This window comes from Nematolebias whitei, chromosome 20, assembly GCF_014905685.2.
Source record: "Nematolebias whitei isolate Nwh7 chromosome 20, NemWhi1, whole genome shotgun sequence".
NCBI classification, from domain to species: domain Eukaryota; kingdom Metazoa; phylum Chordata; class Actinopteri; order Cyprinodontiformes; family Rivulidae; genus Nematolebias; species Nematolebias whitei.
The window spans coordinates 25,632,188-25,658,457 of NC_056517.1; the positions used below are offsets into that span (position 1 = coordinate 25,632,188).

General features: G+C 41.0%; 2 protein-coding genes across 2 annotated transcripts in view; one reads left to right on the forward strand and one right to left on the reverse strand.

Moving 5' to 3' along the window:
* Positions 1–6,551, forward strand: part of LOC119426599 (phosphatidate phosphatase LPIN2) — a 31,642-nt gene extending 25,091 nt beyond the window's left edge. The window contains exons 10-20 of the mRNA XM_037694168.1: positions 183–276; positions 389–458; positions 536–619; positions 876–955; positions 1,383–1,533; positions 2,115–2,263; positions 2,404–2,490; positions 2,574–2,726; positions 4,541–4,655; positions 6,214–6,317; positions 6,407–6,551. Of these exons, the coding sequence (XP_037550096.1) occupies positions 183–276; positions 389–458; positions 536–619; positions 876–955; positions 1,383–1,533; positions 2,115–2,263; positions 2,404–2,490; positions 2,574–2,726; positions 4,541–4,655; positions 6,214–6,317; positions 6,407–6,551 (1,232 nt within the window). The remainder of the gene's footprint in view (positions 1–182; positions 277–388; positions 459–535; positions 620–875; positions 956–1,382; positions 1,534–2,114; positions 2,264–2,403; positions 2,491–2,573; positions 2,727–4,540; positions 4,656–6,213; positions 6,318–6,406) is intronic.
* A 1,212-nt stretch (positions 6,552–7,763) lies between these two features.
* Positions 7,764–26,148, reverse strand: emilin2b (elastin microfibril interfacer 2b). The gene is made up of 10 exons (XM_037694263.1): positions 25,984–26,148; positions 25,769–25,894; positions 22,419–22,600; positions 21,193–22,303; positions 20,561–20,811; positions 8,860–9,060; positions 8,731–8,784; positions 8,597–8,647; positions 8,406–8,519; positions 7,764–8,169 (listed from the first exon to the last, which is right to left on the reverse strand). Exons 1-10 carry the CDS (start codon positions 26,106–26,108, stop codon positions 7,850–7,852), a joined length of 2,535 nt encoding a protein of 844 aa, XP_037550191.1. The 5' UTR covers positions 26,109–26,148; the 3' UTR covers positions 7,764–7,849.
* Between the last annotated feature and the right edge of the window lie 122 nt (positions 26,149–26,270).

A 26,270-nucleotide genomic window follows, 5' to 3' on the forward strand; every position in this document is an offset into this window, starting at 1 on the left:
AACAGTGCCTTTTATATCGGTGAGTTATTTTGATGGAATGGCCGATGTCCAATATTTAACTTTATCGCTAATATCGACCGATACCATGCCGATAATATCGTGCATCCCTAGTTACAGTGTCTCCATGTTTAGAAACCTGAGCCGCTAATTGAGGTCAAGCCTTCCCGTTTCATTCCTTTCAGAAAAATTCATGGAGCACGTCGTCACCTATAGCGAATTTGCAGAGAATCCAGCTATTATCGACAATCCCAACTTGGTGGTCAAAATCGCAAACCGGTGATTCTTCTTATTTTTCAGCTGCACTGTCTTCTCAGTTTAACAAATGTTTCTTTAATTAATTTCTGAACCAGCTGCAGATTAAAATAGTTTTTTTTTTTTAAATTTACAGATATTACAGCTGGGCTCTGGCAGCACCGTTGATACTTAGCATGCAAGCTTTCCAGAAGAACTTGCCAAAGGTAATATCTAATTTTATGTTTCTGAGCTGCTTATATCCACATACAAAGTTCACCTGAATGTGTTATTTAAATGTCAGGCTACAGAGGAGGCCTGGGTGAAGGAGAAAATGCCAAAAAAGTCTGGACGCTGGTGGTTCTGGAGGAAGAGCAGTACCAAACAGGTGTGCTTCATGTCTTTGTGTAATCTTGTGACTCACTTCCATGTTTAAAGTGCTGGTGGACAGCAGGAGTCCCATTCAGTTTAAGAAACTTTGCATTGCAAACGAACATGGTGTTGCCCAAAAGCATCAGCAGCCACGTCATCTATCCTTTGCATTATTACGTAAAGACATTTCCTTAAAAGTGACGCTTTTCATGTCTATACGTTGCCTTTTGGTTTCAGAAATTTAAGTCATTAAAGTTTCCTCATCTCCTTAGTTGTCATCCGAGTGTAAATTGGAAAGAGAGGAGTCTGTGAGCCGAGAGAGTCCTGCCCTCCAGCAGGCTGCAGAACCACAGTGAGTCACAAAGCTCGGATGTCCTCACAACACCAGGCACACACCAACACAAGCACTGTTGAGTAAACATGTCCCACAGAAGATGGATTAGCATGTCAGCAGCAATAATGGCTTGTGACTCAGGGACACATTAGGAAATCAAGCTTTAAAAGCAAATAAACATAAATAAACATGTACATAAAATGATTATTTGAGCCAGGAGATGGTAGTTTGATCTACTATGGGAAATAAATGGGGATATTTTCAGTTTTAATTCAACAGAATGTCAAGAGCATTGAAGGTCGATGAGTACACCTGCTGCCCCCTGGTGTCTTTAAAAGTCACTGCTTAATTTTTTTCTGATTTACATTATTATATATAATCAAGTCTTTAATGTCAATAAATTTGCTGTTGTGCTAATTGAGGTTATTTTGTTTCTCTCCTGCAGGCAGAAAGCTGCAGAGTGGTCCAGCGATGATGAGGCTAAAGAGCTGAGCAGTGCAGCATCCACTCTGACACCCACTGAGCGCGTGCAGACAGAAGGTCCAGCTTCATGCCACTCTTACAAGAAGTCCCTGCGCCTGTCGTCTGAGCAGATAGTAAGATCAGTGCTGTGAGCTGCGTGTTTGACTCAGCACACGCAGAAACAATCTTCTGTTCTATGGTTTCAAATGGTTTATGCTGAAGTCCAAAGAAGAAATGTGGTCTTTATTTATTAGACTATTTATTATAAATACAAAATAACAGTAACCCTCTGCTGATAAACAACAGTGTTATGTATTATTCCAAAAATCAACAATTTCAATTTTCAAATCAACATTTTAACTTTTTGTTTGACATGCATGTAACCATTTTATACTGATATTTTGATTTCAGAGTAATTTGTTGCCGTTTGATAATGCGCGCCATTTACTGTGGTGATCAAGCAAACGTTAACACAAGAAAAGGTTGATGGTTCAATCTCTGGTTTACTGAATACATGCACAATTAAAATAATTTGTGCTGAATTTAAATCTATTTGCTCACCTACCTGCTTCTGTTGGTTATTAATCACTAACTTTATTGGATGACATTTGGATGCATTCAGCACATTTTATTTGACATTTATGAATTAATCAAATCTAAACTTTGGTTTCGTTACGATAACTAATCTTTAATGACTAGAATGTGTATCTTTCAGGCCAGCCTGAAGCTGAGAGACGGCCCAAACGAGGTCACCTTCAGTATAACCACTCAGTACCAGGGAACGTGCCGCTGCGAGGGCACCATCTACCTGTGGAACTGGGACGACAAGGTCATCATCTCTGACATCGACGGCACCATCACCAAGTATAAAATATGCAAACCTCCCCATTTATGTATATTTTTATTCTGGAAATTTAAAATTGTAAACACAGTTACCCTGACCTGTGTAGTATGCTTGTGATTTTAAAGAAAAATACATATTTGTCCTCACATTTCCCCCTTAGATCAGATGTTTTTGGTCAGATTCTTCCTCAGCTCGGTAAAGACTGGACTCATCGGGGAATCGCGAAGCTTTACAACTCTGTGCATGAGTACGATGCCACACTTGCCTCAGTGATCGCACCCAGTTAGATTACTGTGAAACACGTAACCAGAAAACGTCTGACTGTTGCAGAAACGGCTATAAGTTCCTGTATTGTTCAGCCCGAGCGATAGGCATGGCCAACATGACACGAGGATATTTGCACTGGGTGAACGAGAGCGGCACTCTTCTTCCTCAGGGACCCCTCATGCTTTCACCAAGCAGCCTCTTCTCTGCCTTCCACAGGTAGAAAATCATCACCTGCAGATTTATTCTAGGATTTCACTAATCTAGATGAACAGCTGCAGCTACTGGACCTCAGGAAAGTTACAGTGGAGATAAGATATTAACTAGAGAAATTGCATTTCCTTTGAAAATGCCGTGTGGATGCTTATTGCTGAAGAACTTGCTGAAAAAGAGCTGAAATTAGCTAAAAACACTGAAATTTAGCTGAAATGGAAGCACAAGCCTAAGTTAGTAGAAGAAAACAGAAAGAACACATATTTACTGAATTTGGTTTAAATAAGCAGAAATTAGCACAAAGTTAGGAAATTAGCTTAAAAAAAGCTGAAATTAGCAAAACATGGCTGAAAAGTAGGGCAGCACGGTGGCGCAACTGGTAGAGCTGCTGCCTCTCAGCGAGCAGGTCCCTGGTTCAAATCCCGGTCCGGGGGCCTTTCTGGGTGGAGTTTACATGTTCTCTCCGTGCATGCGTGGGTTTTCTCCGGGTACTCCGGTTTCCTCCCACAGACCAAAAACATGCATGTTAGGCTGATTGGTAACTCTAAATTGTCCCTAGGTGAGAGTGAGAGAGTGAATGGTTGTTTGTCTCATTTGTCTCTATGTGGCCCTGTGATGGACTTGCGACCCGTCCATGGTTTACCCCACCCCTCGCACAGTGATTGCTGGACATGGGCACCAGCGACCCCCGTGACCCAAAATGGAATAAACGGGTAAAGAAAATGGATGGATGGATGGATGGATGGATGGATGAAAAGTAGCTGAAAAAGTAGAAAGAAGCTTAAACTACCCTTAGTGGAAGGAGCTGAAATGTGCTAAAATGTGGAATTACCTGAAAAAGCTAAATTTAGCACAAAACAGCTAAAAAGTAGTGTAAATAGCAGAAAAAGCTGAAACTAGCATAACAAGCTGAAATTAGAAAGATGTTAATTAGGCTGAAAGTAGCAGAAATTACCATGAAAAACATAAATTTATCTGTAATTAGCTGAAAATGCTAAAAAGCTAGCTGAAGTAGAATAAGCTGAAATTAGCAGAAGAAAGAACATGTTGCCCAATTAAGCTGAAAGAAGCAAAAATTAGCACAAAAATGTGGAAATTATCTGAAAAAAGCTGAAACTGGCAACAACAACAATCAAACAAAACAAAAAAAATCTGAAATGTAGTTTTAAAAGCAGAAAAAGATTAAATTACCAGAAGGAAAAGGAGAGAGAGCACATTTGGTGAATTAGGCTGAAAAGAAAGCAAAATGCTGAAACGAGTGCCAAAAATATGGAATTAGCCAAAAAAGCTAAGATTAGCATAAAAACTGCTAAATAGTAGCTGAAATAGCAGAAAAAGTTGAAACTTGCATAAATAAGCTGAAATTATCAGAAAGAAGTTAGAAGAAGCACAAAAATGTTATAGTTAGCAGAAAGAATCTAAAAGGATCACAAAACAGCTGAAAAAACAGCTGAAAGTAGCTGAAAAAAGTTTAAATTTGCAGAAGGAAACCGAAAGAAGCTGAAGCAGAACAAAATATGAAAGGAGCAGTAAATGGTTGTAAACAGATGTAAGGATGTAAAATGAGCTCAATTCATTTCCTGAGACAAAAAAAAGTGGCAGAAAAGGCTAAATATTTCAAAAAGCTAAAGTTGCACCAATACAACAACAGCAAAAAGATCTGAATTCATAAAAGTTTAAAATGCTAAAATGTCGTGAAGCCAACTTGAGCAGCTGCAGTTTTATGGTACCTCTGTGCATAGGGTCATTAAAAATAAAAAATAGTGTCTGCAGTATCAGCTGCAGAAAGTCAGAGGTTGATTCTGCATTTTTGTGTTTAGAGAGATCATCGAAAAGAAGCCTGAGAAGTTTAAGATCGAATGTCTGACAGACATCAAGAACTTGTTCGACCCAAACACACACCCCTTTTATGCTGCCTTTGGAAACAGAGAGAACGTGAGTTGCATATGTTCATTCCTGTATTAATCGCTGCAGCTGTTTTATTTTGGAAACGCCTTAGATTACAGAGCTCAAACTGAGCATCGACTAGTTTATTGATGTGTATTTTAGTTGTGTATAAACTCTTAGGTGCTGTAAGACACATTCTAAATAATTTATTCTGAAGGATTATATTCTGCAACTAAATGTACAGGTTCTGGTCATAAAATTAGAATATCATGAAGAAGTTGATTTATTTCAGTAATTCCATTCAAAAAGTGAAACTTTTTATTATATTTATTCATTACACACAGACTGATATATTTCAAATGTTTATTTCTTTTAATGTTGATGATTATAACCAACAAATAATGAAAACCCCAAATTCAGTATTTCAAATTAGAATATTATGAAATATTGAAGACATCTGGTGCCACAGTCTAATCAGATAGTTAACTCAAAACACCTGCAAAGGCCTTTAAATGGTCTCAGTCTGGTTCTGTAGGCTACACAATCATGGGGAAGACTGCTGACTTGACAGTTGTCCAAAATACAACCATCGACACCTTGCACAAGGAGGGCAAGACACAAAATGTCATTGCTAAAGAGGCTGGCTGTTCACAGAGCTCTGTGTCCAAACACATTAATAGAGAGGCGAAGGGAAGGAAACAATCTGGTAGAAAACTTGTGCAAGCAATAGGTATAACTGCACCCTGGAGAGGATTGTGAAACAAAACCCATTCTAAATGTGGGGGAGATTCACAAAGAGTGGACTTTAGCTGGAGTCGATGCTTCAAGAACCACCACGCACAGACGTATGCAAGACAAGGGATTCAGCTGTCGCATTCCTTGTGTCAAGCTACTCTTGAACAAGAGACAGCATCAGAAGCGTCTCGCCTTGGACTGCTGCTGAGTGGTCCAAAGTTATGTTCTCTGATGAAAATAAATTTTGCATTTCCTTTGGAAAGCAAGGTCCCAGAGTGGAGGAAGAGGAGAGGCACAGAATCCATGTTGCTTGAGGTCCAGAGTCAAGTTCTGGTTTAAGGACCATGGTATCCCTGTTCTTAATTGGCCAGCAAACTCTCCTGACTGTAACCTCATAGAAAATATATGGTGTATTGTGAAGAGAAAGATGTGATACTCCAGACCCAACAATTCAGAAGAGCTGAAGGCCACTATCAGAGCAACCTGGGCTCTCAGAACACCTGAGCAGTGCCACAGACTGATCGACTCCATGCCACGCTGCATTGCTGCAGTAATCCAGACAAAAGGAGCCCCGATTAAGTATTGAGCGATGTACATGCTCATACTTTTCATGTTCATTAGTTGTCAGTTATAATCATTAACAGTAAAATAAATAAACATTTGAAATATATCAGTCTGTGTGTAATGAATATAATATACAAGTGTCACTTTTTGAATGGAATTACTGAAATAAATCAATGTTTTCATGATATTCTAATTTTAAGACCAGCACCTGTATATAGAAGTTTTCAAAAAACACAGCTTTCTTCAGACTGACCTCAGTGTAGAATATTAGTAATGACCACTTATTGTCTTTTGTTCTGTTTATTAGGACGTGTTTGCCTACAAACAAGTGGGTGTGCCTGTGTGTCGAATCTTCACCGTGAATCCTAAGGGAGAGCTAATTCTTGAACAAACCAAAGGCAATAAAACATCGTAAGTAACGCCACTGCAGCTTTAATCTGTCACTTGTTACCACGCTGAGAAATGTTTCCTCTGCTGTCTGCTTTTAATACAATTGGCAGATACAGCAGGCTGAGTGAGCTGGTGGAGCACGTTTTTCCTTTACGCAGCACACAACACAACACCACCTTCAGCTGTCCGGAGTTCAGCTCCTTCTGTTTCTGGAAACAGCCGATTGCTCAGGTTTGCTTCGAGGAGCTGCTGTAACTGAGAGTGCACTGATTGAACTCTGTTATTGGCTGCTGGAATCGTTCGTCTTATATGTTCTGATTTAGCTGAAAAGCTTATGATTTTTTTAATGAATGTAGTTTTCCTTAGTGTACACAAAACCCTCAAGTGCAACATCTGTTGTTCCTAACAGCTGCACGGTGTAACGCATGTGAGAGTAGATGTCTGAGCACTGTGTAAGCAGAAAACAGGATGATGTAAACTGCATTTTACTGACTGACATCGAGCCAACGAGCCAATGTGCAATCTTTTTAAAATCTGTATTCATTTATAATTCTCCAAAAGGCAGAAAATATTTGCACTAACATGATCAGAAGAATGTGAAAACTGCATTACTGCCGTCTACATAAACAAAACAACATGTAGATACTGCTGCTATTTGGAAGTCATTTTTATCAATTTGTAGTTTAGTTATATGGAAACACCTTTTTTTTTTTCAAATTGAGCTTGTTGTAATTTCTAGAAATATCTTTGTTCCCACAAAAACACAGAAAGTATTATTATTATATTATTATTAAGATTATAAACACAAAGTAGCTATATGAGCCCTGTCAAGCTGTAATACTGCCATAAAAATACAAACAGCAGGAAATGTGATGTTTTATGAAAGATGCTTCAGATGTGAGAAATTTAGGATCATAATGTTTGTAGTTTTCATGTGTTGCATCCAATGTCTAAAATTTTCTGCATTCTTTCTATGAAAGTGACAAACTTTGTGTGAAAAGCACACAGAATTTTTCCAGTTTTGTTTATTTTTTACTTTTGAATGAAGACATTATGCAGCAGCTTCGAGGTTCAGTTAATATTTTGCTTTCACAATCTAAGCACAAATGATATTTGTCAAGATATAATAGTTTTAATAAAGAGGACAATGCAAATCAATTTGATATAAACTGTCAAAACTGTTCAAATTTTCTCTGCACAGATAGTTTAGTTAATGTTTTTGCAGAAGTGTAATGAGAAACAATAAAATATGTCGTGTTGAATGATGCTTTATTAAAAAAACTGCTTTTAAAATGACAAGCAATGCGTTTTAGTACCAACGAGATATGAGTGTCTAATTCCTTTGGATTGTTCAGGCAAATTAGGACAAACATAAAAAAATAATAATTGCAATAAAAGCTATATATTACTCACAATGCAGAAAATCCCAGAAGATTTTTGGAGCCTTTTTCTTTCCTTGTTTACGTCTCTTAAATACATTTGTCCTTCCCTCTCATAATTTAACACAACAACCCTCGAAGCTCAGGTGTATTTACAGTAAAGTGTCAGAGCAGCTACCGCTTCATTGGGTTGGCGTACAGAAGCACGATGCTAAAAGACGACAGGACCTGTGCGGAGTCTGAAACGGCGAGTTTTCCAGCAGTCAGGACAAGTCCTGCCTGGTCTCCTCGTTTCATGTGAACCACCAAACTCAGTGATGTCGAACCGCTGCAGCTACACTGCTGACGTGGTTCAGTTTCAGACAGGAAGCCTGAGCTCAACTTCTGGACGCTGTGGTTGGACACCGACAGCACGGCCTCAACCTGTTCACCTCTCTGGGCTGCGAGCACGGAGGTCACCAGGTAGCGGCCGTCTGTGGGAGCAGTGAAGATACCTGGAACACAGAGAGCTGCTTTTTGTACAAACATTTGGCTTCTTTTAAAGTGTCCCAAACAATGTTCAACCACTGTCTTCAAATTTCCTCGACACATACACTTTGGATAATCTCTGATTATCAGAACATTTAAACCAGCTAATACTTGAAGTGATAGTTCCAATCTTTTGTCACAGACCTCCTGACTTCAATGTAACTTCATGTGTTTATATCTGGAAGACATCTGTAAAAGTTACCTGTTTGAGGGTCATAATGTCCCCCATCGTTGACGAGCACCATGTTAAATCGAATGATTCCAATTTCTTGAAATGGCGGGAGAGTTAAACCGGCGGAGAATGATACCATCTCACCTGAACACAGGACAGAAAACACGAGCGGTGAAAACGGGGACTTGGTTCTGGCCTCTGGATAAGGAACAAACACGAACCTGGAGCTGTGGCTGGTTTCAGAGGTGGAGGTCTCAGAAGCATATCCCTATCTGATGATAAAAGAACAGCAGCCTTAGCTGAACCTAAAATTTTCAGTTTTGGAACATTACAAAAATGTTTTAGGACTAGTCACCTGTGATTAGAGGTATGCTGGTTTTTAAAGAGTCCTTGGATTTCACAGGAGAGGCTGCGAATAAAAACGTCATGAAACGAAGTAGACAAACATTCAGAGCAGTGTGTGTTTTTATGTGGTCGGTCCCACCTGGAGCTCCAGCAAACCCCTGAACAGTCATCGTACTGCTGTCTGCCCCCTCTGGCAACATTGATGAGGTCATTTTACCTGGGGGGCCTGCCTCGCCAGTCTCCATTACATGCAGCTGTGGGAGGGAGTGGTCTACAAGGCCAGCTGACACTCCAAAAGTCGAAGGTGAAATTGCAGGAGGTCCCACCTCCCCCAGTTCACCTGAACAGAACAACGTGACACGAGTCAAAGCTGCAGTTGAAAACCTCATTTATACCAACAAATGTTTATGGACATTTATTTGACATTTATTCTCGTACAGCTGATGTAAGAGCTTAAAATTGACTATTACCGGTACTGTATCTCCATATTGTGCCGTTTGCCCTGAAACACTGATGTTGAATAAATCAGTGGCTTGTAGCATTTTATATTTAATCAGAAATACAGATAATCAAGCCAATAAAGTGAAAACAAGCTGCACCAATATGAATGGGATCACAAGCTTCTTTACAAGAGAAAAATACTACCTTACAAAAAAAAACTACAACTGTGGACTGATATGTTTAACCTTGGTTCTCATTTCGATGCCATTAATACACCGGGGAGGTTTTGCAATTACAAACTATTGTTGCGGTCATACAATTTGTCCAGAGACAAAGACAACTGCAGTAGTGGTAGTTGTTGCTGCACTGAGTATATCCAGGTCCACATTCTAGTTTAATGACAACAAGCTGCAACCTCCAGGGCTGGAAAATAAAGCCAAGCTATTTGCTTCTCTCCAAAAGCGAGTCCATCACCACAGACCTCTTCTAGTGCTGAAAGAGGAGGCAGGTGGACACGTTCTTGTTTCATCACTTATCCAAGGGGCCTCTAGCTAACCAAAGACTGAAGAGCTACAGGTATTTAAATTCTTTAGAGGTCAGCAAATTACACATTTCAAACTGGTTTACCTGGCTATTAGGTGAGGCCTAGAGGTCACAAAAATTAAGATGCAAATCATTAGTATAGAGCTGTTTATAGACCAGCAAAAGATGAAGATTTTTTTTTTTTGGGGGGGGGGGGGGGGGGAGTATTCTAGTAAAATAAAAATAAAATGTATGAACTCAACATAAAGGGAAACAATTTGATGCACAGAATCCACTAATACATCTTTACTGCTTGTCCAGGGCAAGGCCTTTTCCATCACCACATCCAGACTGTGGAACCAACTATGGTACCTTATGACACTTGCTCTTCATCACTGATCTGGGCTTTTTAAAAAAATCTAATCTTAAAACTTTTTTATTAGTGGCACTCTGGCATTTTTTATTTCTGTACTGTGAAGCACTTTGTGCACCTTTTGGCTGTTGTAAAAGGCTCTATAAATAAATGATTGATTGAGAATCTGAGTCTTCTGAGCAGCCACATTGGGCACTGAGTCCAAGTGAGCCATGGTCCACACTTCCATTGCCAAGGCAGCTGCCTTGAGCTGTGGCTGCATGGTCTTCAGTTTTTCTTGTGGTAGCCATCCAAGAACTCAGTGGTGGACACTCCGGGTTACGGAAGTTGCCAAGCTGAAAGAGTCCTATTGGACTTTGTTGGCTCGTAGGACTTTGTTGAGGAGTATTGGCAAGTCAAGCAGGTTGCAGCTCTGGCTGTTGTAGAGGCAAAAGCTCAAATGTGGGAAAAGTTTAATGAGAGTTTTGCATAGAGGCTCCGGATAGCCTCCAAGGACATTCTGGCAAATCATCAGGTGGCTAAAGAAGGGAAAGCAGCACTTTACCAACACTGTGTTTAGTGACGTGGGGTGCTGTTAACCTCAACCAGTGATGGTGTTAGGTGGTGGAAGAAATACTTCTCAGACCTTCTCAATCCCACCAGAAAGTATTTCATGGAAGAATCAGGATGCATTCCAATTAAAGGGGCATCACTCTCCTTAGCCTCCCTGGTGAGGTCTTAATAAATGGTAAATGGACTGCACTTATATAGCACTTTTCTATCTTATCAAGATACTCAAAGCGCTTTACACTACAATCTGTGCCCATATTTACCAATTCATAGACTCTATTATTTCTGTACAAAGAATAATCAGTGCTTTATCACATTCATACAGCGATGGGACACACATAGGAGGAATTAAGGGGTTCAGTGTCTTGCCCAGGGACACTTCAGAATGTGACTGCTGGTGAAATCGAACCCCAAACTCTTGCATTGGAGGACAACTGTTCTAACCACTCAGCCACACCAATAACTAATAACACCCATTAATAGCTCCCTCGAGGGGTCATGGGTATTTGCCCATTCAGTCTACATGTGTTTTGTGGACTTGGAGAAGGCATTCAGCCATGTTCCTCGAGGTACACTGGACTGTGCTCCTCAAGTATGAGATTGAGCGTCTGTTGCTATGGACCACCCAGTCCTTATACATGAGGTGTAAATGTTTGGTTTGCATTGTTGGGGGAGTTGGACTCATCCAGGGCTACCCATTGTCACGGAGTCTGTCCATAACTTTTATGGTCAAAATTTCTTGGTGCAGCCAGGGGGCGGAAAGAGTCTGGTTTGGTGGCCTCAGGATTCTATATCTGCTTTTTATATATGATGTGCTCCTGATGACGTCATTGTGCCATGATCTTCAGCTCGCACTGGAGTGGTTTACAGCCAAGTGTAAAGTGGCTGGGATGAGGACCTGCATCTCCAAATCTCTAGTCCTCATTTAGAAAACGTTGGATTGCTCTTTACAGGATGAGAGTGAGGAGTCATGTGAAGGATTTCAAAATCTATGGGTTTTGTTCACAGGTGAGGGAAGAAGGGAGCGGGAAATTGACAAATGGACTGGCGTAGATTCTCAGTGCCAGTCCGTTGTGGTGAAGAGGGAGCTGAATTGCAAAGTGACACTCTCTGTCTACCAGTTGGCCTACATTCCTATCCTCACCTATGGCCACAAACTCTGGGTTGTGACCAAAACAAAGAGACTGCCGACAGGCAGTTGAAATGAATTTCCTCCACTTCATAGCTGGACTCTCCCTTAGAGATAGGGTCTTTGGACCCTATTCAGTTATCCAGGAGATAGTTGGAGTAGAGCTGCTGTCCTGCACATCCAGAAGAGCCAGTTGAGGTGGTTCGGGCATCTGGTAAGGATGCCCCTAGCTCAGTCCCTGGACACCTTCCTTGGGAGGTGCCCTGGGCATGTCTGACTGGAAGAAGACCCTGGGGAAGACCCAAGGAATGCTGGAAAGACAATGTCTCTTGGCTGGCCTGGGAATGCTATGGAATCCTCCAAGAAGAGCTGGAAGCAGAGGCTGTGGAAAAAGTCAGGGTCTCCCTGCTTAAGGTGTTGCCCCAGCAACCTGACTCCAGAACAAATGCAAGATACTAGATGGATATATGAAGTATGTGGAATCTAATAATCTACTGAAGAATTTTCTTCCTCTATTTTTTAAAGGTGTTGGTATTCATTTGTTTTAAGAAGCAAAGTAAAAATGTTCACAAAAACAAGGAAATGCAACTGGAGGAGGTTTTTCCATTCATCTTGTCTAAATGAGCTGCCTTATGATCAAATTACTGTCCTAAAAAGAGTTATAGTTTATTCTTTAGATGCAGGACACCGCCTTGTCCTGATGAGGACTCGTGTTATTTTGTTACTAAACCATCATTCATACACTCATTCATGATTCAAACACATGATTATTGTCACTTCTACTTCCCACACGATGGAATGAATCAGTGGGTGGGTTAACAATTTGAATGCCAAGTTTTTATTCATGGGTGGCTGTGGCTGAGTGGTTAGAGCAGTCATCCTCCAGTGCAAGAGTTGGGGGTTCAATTCTACCAGCAGTCACATGCCGAAATGCCTCATGGCAAGACACTGAACCCTTCATTGCCTCCGATGTGTGTCCCATCGGTGTATGAATGTGATAAAGCACTGATTAGTGTATTTAGAATAATTTGTTCAATTAGCTTTGTACAGATCTAGTAGAGAGCTGTATGAATGGGTAAATGAGTCACAAATGGTATTGTAAAGCACTTAGAGTATCTTGATCAGATAGAAAGGTGCTATATAAGTACAGTCCATTTACCATATCTTATGTTTAAGACTAAAGGAGGCCAATAATAATCACAGTGCTGCAGCTGATAGCAGTACATAACCTTTATATTTATAACACATTTTATTGTTTTGGGGCCAAGATGGTGTAGAGGCAGGGCAGTCGACTCGGGACCCGAAAGTCCTAGGTTTGATCCCCAGTCATTGCACATCTCGTGGTGTCTCTGAGCAGCCCACCTTATCCCCAAAATGCTCCCCGGGCACTTTCAATAGCTGCCCACTGCACTACCTCGTGGTGGATGGGTTAAATGCAGAGATCCAATTTTGCCATTGTATGGGAACATACAATGATGACAATAACGTTACAATACATAACATTATTTACAATCATGTAGTCCAGGTTGTTTTACCATTTTCACACAAAGATGTAGATTGTCTTTGAGATCCTAAAAAAGAATCATGTTGAAAATCCACCCTGTTCATGCAGGACTACTGATGGGTCCTATTAACACCTCAACAACAAATAATTATCTGAACCTGTTATTATAGACTTGAAGAGAAAATCACAGCCCGCTGCCTAAACGGGTTCATCTCTAATGACTGCATTCCTGGGAATCACAACTGAGTTTATCAACAAATCTTCCCTCCTGGCTCAGTGTCACTGGAGCTCTTTAGTCCACAAAGATAAAAACTCCCAACTTTGCTGCCCCCAGAAGGGAAACCAGCACGTAAAAGGTATACCAGCAGCATACCGAGGCTCTACCACATTATTTGGTGGTCCCCTCACTCCAGGGGAAAAGGGTCATTTACAAAAGAAGCCAGAGAAATCTTCCTGTTAAAGGAACATGAAGTAAGTCGGTCCACTCCGTTCTGTGTTTCTCAGCCGTGTTGCTGAGGACTGTCTTTCATCGGAGCAATTTCGAGGTGATTTCAGACCTGGTGCCACGAGGATAAAAGAGGAGCGCACATGATGTGTATCTGCATACGTCTGGATAAAAGAGGTGAGCTGAGAACAAACACAGCTGGATCTGCTGGTGACTGTGTGTGCAAAGCAGGATGGGAATCCTTAACTTTTGTTGTTAGTCATTTACTCACCAGCAGTTCCTGATTATAACCCCCGCAACCTGCCACTTTCTACATTACAAATCACCTTCTGATGACTGACTGGCAGCATGTTGACTCTGTGCGTTACCACAACACACTGAGCTCACACAGCTTTGATTTAAGAGTCCATGAACGCAGCCACAAAGTTTAGTGTTCAAACCAAGTCCTCAGGAAAAAAAGAAGGATGTGCTGAATTTCTTAACCTTCTCATAAACACCCCAACACCTCCTCAGTTGGAAATAAACAGGCCCAAACAAGCAGTTTTTATTGTTCCTTATGGCCTTCTGTCAGGCCTCGTCTTGTTTGTGGTTTGTGGGAGTTTGACCACAGAGTGTGTGTCCGTTTTATCTCACACAGGTCGCTGACCTACGAGCTTAAACACTTGGAGACGTCAAACGCAGAAAGACATGCTTTCTTATCTCTGCGAGTTTCCATAAAAGCTAAAGAACACTGTCAGAAGACAACCCAAAGGATTGTTTTATTGTGAATAAAGGGAATAAAGAATTGGATTCCTTCACATAAAATAAACTGAGATGTGATCCTTGTAGCTATTCATTTCCATCCATGTTAATAAAGCACAGTCTTACGGTTGCATTTAGACTAATTCTGTGAAATAAGTAGCAGAAAATTGCATGACCCTGGTGATAAAGATAAATGGCTATTTTTGTTTCCTTAAACTCTCTTTTACAAGCAATGGCCAGTAAAACTTCCATTAAGTCCATAAAGATGACTTTAAAAGTAGAAAAGATAAACAATTTAGTCCAAACGTGATGATTCATTTAAATGTTCTTTATAATCTTTGTTAGAGATGAGTTCTGTGGCTGGCCTGTTAAATACCAGCACTAATGCACCTAAAGAGACAAAAACTACAAGTTTTAAACCAAGTTAGAAGGAGAAAATGTTTTAGTCTGCTGTAAAATTTAAGATGAAATGAAAGATACTTAGATGCTAGATTATGGAATATTTGAACAACAATTTCACATTAGCTCTTTACGAATATATCCTGAAATGAGAAAAATGTGTTCTTCTGTACAGATGAAACAAATGGAAGCTTATATACAGTCGTGATGCCTTGACCTGGTATCAGAATATGATCAAGCTTTTTTTAAAGGCATATCACCAAATCTTATTTTGCCTTGACAACAACAATAATACGGTAATAATAATAAATAAAAATACACACAATTATTTTTGTAGGAAGGAAAATCTCATTTTAAGACAAAGTAAGAAACCTTCACAGATTGGCATATTTGTACAGGATTTACAAAGATTCAGCCTTTCCAATGACCTGTACTAGAAAAGGTAAAATAAAATGGTGAAGGAGAGGAGTAACATACACAATGATCCTCTGAGTGGCACAATGATGTTTAATGGTACAATAAATGCATTATAAGGCCCATCCCGTGTTCCTCCCTGGGGTTTCAGTGATGTCACTGGCCTGTTTTTCTCAGTTTTTGGAATCCAGAGATCTGGGGATCCATTTGGGCCAGACTGGTGCTACAAATTTGACATCAGTAGACTGCTGGCCATTGATTTGTTTACTGGACCAGGGGGGAGGAGGTTGTCACGTCACAGATGGGTCATACTTCCAGTGACTGCTCCTTACCACCATTTCCTTCAGCTACTTCCTTTTGTCCAGTTGTGCGATAAAGAAAGCTCCTAATTTTCTTAAAAAAAAAAAAAAGGCATCCCAAAAGATAGCACCAGTGCCCTGGACAAACAACGAGGTGTAGTTATTGCTGAGCTGAGATTCATGCGATTTTGCCAACGATCCTTCCCACATCAAGGCAGTACTTTGCTGAAAGCAAACAACCAGAGCCAGGGAAGACCGGGGCTGGGCCAACTGTGGCCGGTCCAGGCAGGACTGGGCTTTACAACTCATAAGAGACATTACTCAATTTGCATTTTACCCAGTAGAGCAAAGCAGGAGGCCTATGAAAATAAAAACTGAAGACAGACGAATAAAAGGCACAAAGGAGGGAATCCAGTTTTTGGTTATCATCCCAAAGTCAGCCAACAAAGTATTACAAATAAACTTTTATCCCTGCAGTAATCTTACTGTTCCCAGTACATAAGAATCTCTTAAAAATAAAGGTTCAACTCGTACAATTTTTAAACTTAACGACGTAAACGTTCACGTTGCAGTAAATTTAAAAAAATGTGCCAGTATCCGAACATCTTCTGGTTTAGCTATATTTCCTTCATGACTTCACAACTCGTTATAAATATTACTCGGTTTGACAGAGTCAGTGAGCTCTGAAAGCAGCAAAATCATGACAGCTCCTTCCGTCCCGTTTCCAGCCCTCTCTTTTAAGATTAACAACCGAGGTGACATCATTCATAAACACACTCACATATGGCCTTTGGGAGCTAATTTCACAGTGTTTGTTTCAACAGAAAAGAAACTCACACTCTGAGGTTGGAGGAAACCAAAAGCGGGAATGGGCTGGCAGTGAAGATGCCCCATGTGCATGTCCATCCAGTAGCACTTGATATAAAACACAGTAAATCTCTTGGCTCTGAAACAAAGAGCCTTCCAGATAAGATCACTCTGTGAGCATCCTCTTCGAGCAGCACTTTCCAAACTCTTCAGATAAACTGGCAAGCAAGGTCAAATGAAGAGCGAACAGAGTGGGGAACAGTAAATTGCAAACGAATACATCTTCTGAACAAAAAGATCTGTTAAATGACATAATTCAAAAAGCCACAGGGCGGGGAGACAATATTTCTTATTCACTGCACGCTCAGGCAAAACATTTCACTGAGATGCACAAATGAATTTGAAACAAACAAAAAGAACAAATTGACAAAAAGATTCTGGTCCAAACCTGGCCAAGACCAAGAACAAAGCCCCTACCACCATCCTGGGTCTTCTAGACGACATAAAACATCAGACTGAAGCTGTTCCCAAAGGAAGTGCTCTGGCTCGTAAACAGCATGGGACTGCTGCTAGTTCTCATTTACACAACGGTAAGAGTCCAGTTCAGTCTCGTAGGTACCATTAATGAGTCAGCCGAGAAATATGCGCCATGTGAACTGATATAACAATCTACTGGTGCAAACGTGCTCACCGAAACAAACCCAAGCGTTGCCGAAAGCATCCAGCCCGAAAGACATAAAAAGAAACTGATAGCTAAGTAGTCACTCTTCTGTTCTTAGAAAGGTCAGGGAAAGTAATTACTGTTGGGTAATGATAGCTAAACTGGTATGTGAGGTTGTTCTGAGTAAAATGCTGTGATGGACAATAAAATTAGGCAAGTTAGGAGATTAATAGTGCTGCAGAGAATACCAAAAAATATACACGGTTCCTTTAAAAGCAAGTTTTATAGTATTTTTTACTTTAAATTTAAAAAGCGCAGTAAGGTTTGAAGTGATCTGTCAAAAAGTATTTATGATTAATACTTTATCAACCAAGTTAATATTAAAGTGGATTTCTTTCACACCATTATGCCACTTTTTAGAAGATTTTTTAAGTCTGAAAACTCATAAAACGGGCTCGTTTGGCTAGTCATTAGCCTAGCCTTAGTGCCATTTTCTCCATACTTATAACTGCTGTCATGGCTGATAAAGTACATTTTCTTGATAACTAGAAACTCATAATAAACCTCGACTAGTCTCCAAACAATTAGGGGTGTCGAACTCAGTTACCAAAAGGAGCCAAAATTTAAAAACTTTGTCTGAGCCACGGGTCACTTTCAGCTGATACATCTACTCGAGTCAGATATCTGATGTTTTCTTGGTTGGAGGTTCATAAACAAGAGTTTGATTAATGACAGAATGATCCAGCCGTCTTACTTGCTTGAAAGTTAGCCAGCTGCCAAAAGAAGTCTACACTAAATTACTGTATGTACAAACAGGATTCCAAAAAAGTTGGGACACTAAACAAATTGTGAATAAAAACTGAATGCAATGATGTGGAGATGGCAAATGTCAATATTTTATTTGTAATATAACATAGATGACAGATCAAAAGTTTAATCTGAATAAATGTAACATTTTAAAGGAAAAATATGTTGATTCAAAATGTCACGGTGTCAACAAATCCCCAAAAAGTTGGGACAAGTAGCAATAAGTGGCTGGAAAAAGGATATTGAGCATATAACGAACAGCTGGAAGACCAATTAACACTAATTAAGTCAATTGACAACATGACTGGGTATAAAAAGAGCTTCTCAGAGTGTCAGTGTCTCTCAGAAGCCAAGATGGTAAGAGGATCACCAATTCCACCATTGTTGCACAGAAAGATAGTGCAGCAATACCAGAATGGTGTTACCCAGCGTAAAATAGCAAATATTTTTAAGTTATCATCATCAACCGTGCATAACATCATCAAAAGATTCAGAGAATCGGGAACAATCGCTCTGCGTAAGGGTCAAGGCTGTAAAACTTTACTGGGTGCTCGTGACCTCCGGGCCCTTAAACGTCATTGCACCTCAAACAGGAATGCCACTGTCAAGGAAATGACAGAATGGGCTCAGGAATACTTCCAGAAAGCATTGTCAGTGAACACAATCCACCGTGCCATCCGCCGTTGCCAGCTGAAACTCTACAGTGCAAAGAGGAAGCCATTTCTAAGCAAGCTCAGACATTTGCACTGGGCCAGGGGTCATTTAAAATGGAGTGTGGCAAAATGGAAGACTGTTCTGTGGTCAGATGAGTCACGATTTGAAGTTCTTTATGGAACACTGGGACGCCATGTCATCCGGACCAGAGAGGACAAGGATAGCCCAAGTTGTTATCAACGCTCCGTTCAGAAGCCTGCATCACTGATGGTATGGGGTTGCATGAGCGCTTGTGGCATGGGCAGCTTGCATGTCTGGAAAGGCACCATTAAGGCAGAGAACTATGTTCAGGTTCTAGAACAACATATGCTCCCATCTAGACGTCATCTCTTTCAAGGAAGACCCTGCATTTTTCAACACGATAATGCCAGACCACATTCTGCAGCAATCACAACATCATGGCTACGTAGGAGAAGGATCCGGGTACTGAAATGACCAGCCTGCAGTCCAGATCTTTCACCTATAGAGAACATTTGGCGCATCATAAAGAGGAAGGTGCAACAAAGAAGGCCCAAGACGATTGAACAGTTAGAGGTCTGTATTAGACATGAATGGGAGAGCATTCCTATTTCTAAACTTGAGAAACTGGTCTCCTCTGTCCCCAGACGTCTGTTGGGTGTTGTAAGAAGAAGGGGGGATGTTTTCAGTTTTCAGCATTCAGTTTTTATTCACAATCTGTTTAGTGTCCCAACTTTTTTGGAATCTGGTTTGCATTTATCAGTTTTTTTTTTTTAAGAAAAAATTAGATGAGATATAATATTTTACATTTAAATGATCATCTTGGGGGACCAGATTTGGCCCGCGACTCTTCTAGACAAACCCTAGTCATGATTTAATATACATTTTCTTCAACAGTGGCTTTCTCTTTGCCACTCTCCCATAAAGCTCAGGCTGGTGAAAAACCCTGGCAACAGTTACTGTATGCACAGTCTCATCTAGTGAAGCTTGTAACGCCTTCAGGGTAGTCTAGGTGGTCTCTCTCACTATTCTCCTTCTTGCACAGTCACTCAGTTTGCGAGGACGGACAGCTTACACGTCCCACATTTCTCCCATTTTATAATAATAGATTTACCAAATTCACTTTTATTTAGTTACTTTTTCCATAAATAATGCCAACTTATATTGACCATGATTGATTTCTGTTAGTGATAAAAGCATAAACAATGAATACTTTGTATAGGCAATGTATATTTTCACAATTGCTTATATGAATGACATTTTGCAGTACGTTGGCAGTTATGTGGGTCTAAATAGTGCAAACAGCACATTTAATGACCAATCAGCATTCTGCAAAACCAGGAAACACACAATTAACTAACATATCATTACAAGAAGCATCAACATATGTTGAATTTAAATTTATACATGCTTTTATACCCTCAAAACATAATAAATTACAAATAGCGTCTTCGTAAATATCTCTAGTGGTAGATTCTCTGTTTAACTTTCGGACCACAAATGTAAAGTTTTATGAACAAACGCACACACAAATGTTCACATGCATCCACAAATAAGTCTGCTGAGCAATATTTTTATGCCAAGGCATTGCTCAACACAAGTGGGGTCTGTTAAACCAAACATGTGTCTTCAATAACGTCTACTTGCTCTAAATGAGAACATGGTTAAAATATCCAACTTCCCTTCGCTCACACTTTGAAACGCGTCCAACATTTGAGCCTCTTCAACAGTACGGCCAGCTCCTGATACAGGAATGGGCACCAGCTCAGGCTCAAACAATCACTGCTTCAATGTCCATAGATGAAAAAAACTAAACAAATAAAGTTGTAAAAACCTGGGAGGTTTTAGTGGAAATCAAATTATTTTACTATGAATAGAGATGTTTGTTTGCAGGATAAAGACAATGTTACATTCCTACACATAGAAAGCAGTAACTCGAAACTGGGGCTTTTATTGCAGCAAAGTTTTACATATATATACATATTTCTTCTCTTCATCATGGAAGTATTGTAAATATTCCCTCTTCAAAGCAACAAATGTGTAACTTGATGTCTGATTTAGAGTGAGGACAGCTTACCTTCCTTCCCAGGAGAGCTGGTCATTAAGACCTGAAGGTCTCTGTCCACGTTTACGATATGGTTCTGGATGGTCTGACATGTTCCCTTCAGTCCTCCAATATCTTGAGCGTGAGCCCCAACTGTGCTGTTCACCTGGTTTACGCAGGTCCACAGCTCGGTGACGTGCTTGTTCAGTCCCTCTTTGATCCTCAGGAGGCTGTTGGAGATGGGCTCCAGCTTGTTGCACAACGTCTCAATATTTACAATTCGGCTGTCCATCTTGGCGATCTTGTCCCCCACATCCTGCGTTGTTTCTTCGCAGCGGTTGACTTCAGCTTTCACCTCCCTTCCCAGCTCGTCCAGCTGTTGTCCCAGCTCCTTTTGCTGTGCTCTGTAGAGATCCAAAAGCTCCTTGGCCTCCCGCTCCTCTCCTGCTTTAACGTGACCCCCAGAGGGGTAAAGGTTCCTCAGTGGCTGCTGGAGCATGACATCCAATATGGACTCTTCCATGCTTTCTAGACGGTTCTTGAGGTCACCAACCTTCTCGTTTATACTCTCAATGCTGCTGCTATGGTTGAGGAGTTGCCCCTTCATGGATTCAACATCATTTATCTGGACATTTAGATTGGTCTTATGGTTGTCAAAGTCTTGCTGAAGGTTTTCTAGAGCAGTCAAATTAGATCTGCACTCTTGTGAGCATAAATGGTCCATGCCATTGGCTCGTTGCTTCAGAATGTCAACAGAATCCTTTAGAGTTTTAACATCTTCCTGCAGAAGCCCAACACTCTTGTTTTGACCGTCAGAATGGAAGGTGCTGCTATCTGCCAGTTTGTCTTCCATGGAGGCCAGCTTGTCCTCCAGAGTCTTCTTCAGGTGTTTGATAGCTTCATCCTGCTCGTTCCGAAGGCTCTTCTCTACAGAGAGGCACTGAGCCTTTAGAGTCTTATCCGACGAGTTCAAATGGGTTTCAAGGCTGTCCAGACGAGCCAGAACAGAGTCAGATCCTCCAGAGTCTGCCCGCCCCAGATCAGCCACTTTAGCTCTAAGTTCTTGGATCTCATTGCGGAGGTCACCTTCCTTTGAGTCCATGAGCTCGGCCAGGCTGAAGTAATTCGTCTCCTGTCCTTCACATTGTTCCTGCACTGAGAGGATTTTATAATCACAAGAGCTCTTCAAGTCTGCCATCTTGATTTCCATGCCTTCCATCAGCTCTTCTCTCAGAGCGCTGATCTTACTGTCCAAGTAGGCCTGCAGGTCACTGGTTGGAGATGCAGGAGGGGGTGTGTGCGGAGGGGTCTGGTCACCTTCCATTAACAGACGAATTTGTCCATCGTGGTAGTTGACTCGACCCTGCAGGTCATCCAAGGTGTTGCTCTTGGACTCCAGTTCATCCATAACTTGGTTCATCTTGTTCATTACATCATCCATTTGTGTGGTCTCATGGTTCAAAGTGAAGTCCTGCACCTGAATGGTTTGGGTCTCAGCACCACGTGCGCTGGCAGGCTGTTTGAAATCATCCAGCAGGGAAACCAGCATTTTACTGGCGTCCTCTTGGAAATCCAGCCTCAGATTAGACGCCATGTCTGTCATTCTTGCCTGCACGTCGAGGACCATCTGGGACAGCCGCTGCACCTCCTGCTCCAGGTGTTGATCACTTTCAGGTCCTTTTTGACCCACTTGGGCCCTGTTGCCTGTATGACCTCTAACCTGCCACTCCCCTCCAAATGGATAGTTTCTTTCGCTCTCTGTCCTATGATTAGAAGCTAGAAAAAAAAACACCAAAGTGATAGATTTAAAAGTTTTAAGACAAAAAAGAAAGTTTTTAAACATTACCTTATTTGATTTATTATTCCATATGGTTCAAATAATCTCGCTGACCTTGTAGATTTGGTAAATACCCAGAGGCAGAGGGCGCATGGTGTAAACGCTCGACTCGGGTTTGCCTTATGTCTTTCACCTCCATGCAGTCTTGGCCCTGGTAGCCCGGGCAGCACCTCCACTCCAGTTCCGTTACAGTCTTGTACCCGATTTTGTACGTGGGTCTGAAATGTGTTCGATATCTAAAATAAATGACATCAAAGTGTTAATATACGCAGTATTTTCTCTAAATGCAGGTTCGATTTACGACAACCATAACGGTTTGAGTACTATACAAAAAGTTGTTCTCATCTAAGGAACTTCCTGTTTTTGAACGGAAGTGTGGCTCTGCCAAGCTTTTCAACTGCAGTGAGTCACGTGTGACCAACACATCTCTCATATGGACCAGGATAACAAAGATCCCAACAACCCTCAAAGGGGATGAGAGGGAGAGTGATTTGCAGCAGAGGTCAGCTTGCAAAAATGAAGCACCTCACTGCAATTTAAAAAGCTTGGAACGAAGCACTTTCCTGTTGGAAGTGAAAAAGCTCCATGGGTGAACAGTGAAACGTCTTCTAGGAACAAGAAGATGAGCCGTCTTTAAAAAAAAACCCTATTAACATTGTCATGTTCAGGTTGACTGAGTTAAGGGGTTTGCATAGTGCAGAAAAGAAAATTCTGCATATTACCGTATTTTTCGGACTACAAGGCGCACTTAAAATCCTTTAATTTTATCAAAAATTAACAGTGAGCCTTATAATCCGGTGCACCTTATGTATTAATTCTGGTTGTGCTTACTGACCTAGAACTGATTTTATGTGGTACACAAAAATCTGTCAAAATGTTTTAGTTTTGCTTAATGCGCCTTAAAATCCGAAAAAATACGGTAAATAAAAAATAAGATTTAAATCGTTTCTCTCCTGCAGTCAGTCAACCTGGACACTTTAACAGTTCGAGTAGCTTGGTCTTGTCATGGATCCTAAACTTTCATTTAAGGCTCAGATGAAAAAAGGTCCGGGGTCAAATTTTATCTTTTTGTAAGTTTATGGGAAACTATAGAGAAATTGCCGTTCCTGTGAAAATGCAGTGAAACAAGGATTTCATCACTAAACGGTTAGTGCGAGTTTAATTTGACCAGCTTTGCTGAAATAAAATAAGTAAAATAAAACAACAAACAAAAAGACAGAAATGTGTAGAAAAAGCTGAAATAGGCAGAGAGAGGCGGAGGTTACAAAAACTATGAAATTAGTATAAAAGAAAGAAATAAGCAGAAAAAATACGAAATTAGCACAAAAAAACAGTAGCTGAAACTAATTAAAGTGAAAGGAGCATTAAAAGATGAAATTATTGGAAGCATGAGGGGTCAAAATGAGGGGACAAGGGCAGGAAAAAAGTTAAAATGATCACAAGTGAAGTACCTAAAAAGTGAGGGGAAACTGTTATTTTATTTAAGAAAAGGTCTTTAGATGAGAAGGTTTCTATAAAAGCTGTGCTGAACTGGGACTCTCAGATCTGACAACTTTAGTTTATTGAAATCTCTATTAAAGACGTCTGCGCTGAAGTCACTGTCAGAGTTTGTTCTTTTATTGGACACTTTCTTATTCACTTAAGGTTTGGTGTGACAGTAGCTGCGTCTGATCACCAACACTTATTCTGATGTACAAGAAGGCTTAAAATTTGGATATTAACTGGAGTCAACTCAAAATTTCTCATGAACCAATGAGCACATTTTTTTAGACAAGACTTTATAGCGCCTGGATAAATGTCTGGACGAACTTTGGTGCATTAACTGTCATATTTATTGAGGTACACTGCCCTTGTCAAATTAATTTAATGAGAGTTGACAGAGATCATATCTCTCCAGTTTTAGCTTCTCTCCACTGGCTCCCTGTCAAATTCACAATAGAATTCAAAATCTTACTTCTAACCCACAAAGCTCTCAACAACCTAGCTCCATCCTATATTACAGCTCTTATTGTTCCATATTTTCCTAACAGAGCACTTCACTCTCAGACTGCAGGTTTACTTGTGGTTCCTAGAGTTTCCAAAAGCAGAATGGGAGGAAGATCTTCCCGTTATCAGGCCACCACCTGCTCCGGATTTTATCAGCCATTAAATGGCCGCTATTAGTTGTTATCTCCATATGTAGTGGTCAGACTGCCCCTCCTGTACCTCCTAGTAGGTTTAAAGCTACGTTGTTAGCGATAATAGGCTCCGTTTTTCATAATAACTTCACGTGGTTAGGTTTAGAGTAAAGGGTCTGGCGGTTAGGTTTACGGTCTTAGTTAGGTTTAGGCACAAGGGTAAGGGGGTTAAGTTTAGGGTTGGTCCTCAGGGTCACGTGTAAGCTTACATTTAGGAAAAGGGTTACATAAGCTGGGAAAAAAAAAAAAAAAAAGACAATTCCTGGTTTACCCCCGTGCGACGCTGCCCATTATCAGCAATAATGATAATAACGTACCTTTAAACCTACTAGAAGGTAGGTGGGACAGTTTGACCGCTACATATGGGGGATAACAACTAATAACGGCCATTTAATGGACTGATAACATCCGAAACCGCTCTCAGGCTCCTCTCTTGTGGAACCAACTTCCAGTGTGAGGCTGACACATTTTAAGATTGGGATTAAGACTTTTCTTTTTGATAAATCCTTAGGGTTGGCTTGGGTTTCCTGAACTATCCTTTAGTTATGATGCTATAGGCTCAAATTGGCCACATGTTCTCACTCTGCTGCTGTCTTTACTTGCTCTACCCGTTTGTATTTACAATGATTTCTAACCTCAACATGTCTTTTTTTTTGTCTCTTCCTATAGAAAGTCCACCTGGACCTGCCATTCTGTGTTCGTCTCCCCTTCCTGTTCCTCTCAAACCCAGCAGGTCGAAGCACTTGTCCTGAGCCTGGTTCTGCTGGAGGTTTCTTCCTGTTAAAAGGGAGTTTTTCCTTTCCACTGTTGCCTTTGTGCTCGCTCATGAGACTGAAGAAGACCAAGTGAAGATTTAACACAATCTGCTGGCTTCCTTTGATAAATGACTTTTATTAATGTATCAGTGCACTGCAACAATGGGACGCTATAGAAATAAACTGCATTGAATTGAACTAAATAAAAAAAAAGGCAAACAAGCAACCTTGGATAAAGACATTTATCATTCAATACAGACACAGGGCAGCTTTAAGTCATCAGGACTAGAAGCTTCTAGATGTTTTGTCGCTGTTAACAGAAAAGTCAGTTTTAACATAAACCCGAGCACAGAGAGAATGGATCGGATTACCTCTGAAACAAGCAGCGCACACCGGTGCTGTTTCAGATTATTATTAAACTGAGTGGATGAAGCCTCTCTGCACCGTGGGGGGTGAACATGTGGAGACTTACAGGACTTGTTGCGCGCAGTCGGGCAGCTCGGGCGGACACGGCGCGGACTCCGGCTGCGCAAAGCTCTCCATCCCTCCCACGACGGCGCAGCTCACGTTTTTGTGCACCACGTATGCGCACCAGTTTCTGCGGAACAAAACGAGCCAATAACTCCTGATGGTGAGCCGATTACTTTAAAAACTCTCTAAAGTTAAAAAGGAGCAGCAGGAACTCACTTGTTCCTTTGGCGCGTTTCGGCGGCGGAGTACGCGTTTCCCTGAAACATGTTGTAGTGGAAAGGCGTGCCGCTGATCACTGGGAAACTTATTAAAAAGTGAACAAGTTGCAGTCCTGGATTCATGGCGGACAGCTGCAAGGGAAGAAGCCGGCGGTGCGTTCAGGTTCAGGATGGGTGTGCGGGTTGTTCCGCTTCTGCGGTGCGCAGATCCAAAGCAGCTCCTTTTGGATGTGACGTTTCAGGACCCCCTCCAGTGATGACAGATGCACGCGCCCCCCCCTACCC

Bases quoted from the DNA above. Each gene is read 5' to 3' on its own strand.
- emilin2b (XM_037694263.1), bottom strand. From the start codon at position 26,108: ATGAATCCAGGACTGCAACTTGTTCACTTTTTAATAAGTTTCCCAGTG. The intron at 22,304-22,418 runs GTCAGCGAGATT...TTTTTTTTCTAG, and splicing joins GTATTTACCAAATCTACAAG to CTTCTAATCATAGGACAGAG. The intron at 20,812-21,192 runs GCAAGACTTTGA...CAAGATGGACAG, and splicing joins ACTGCTCTAGAAAACCTTCA to CCGAATTGTAAATATTGAGA.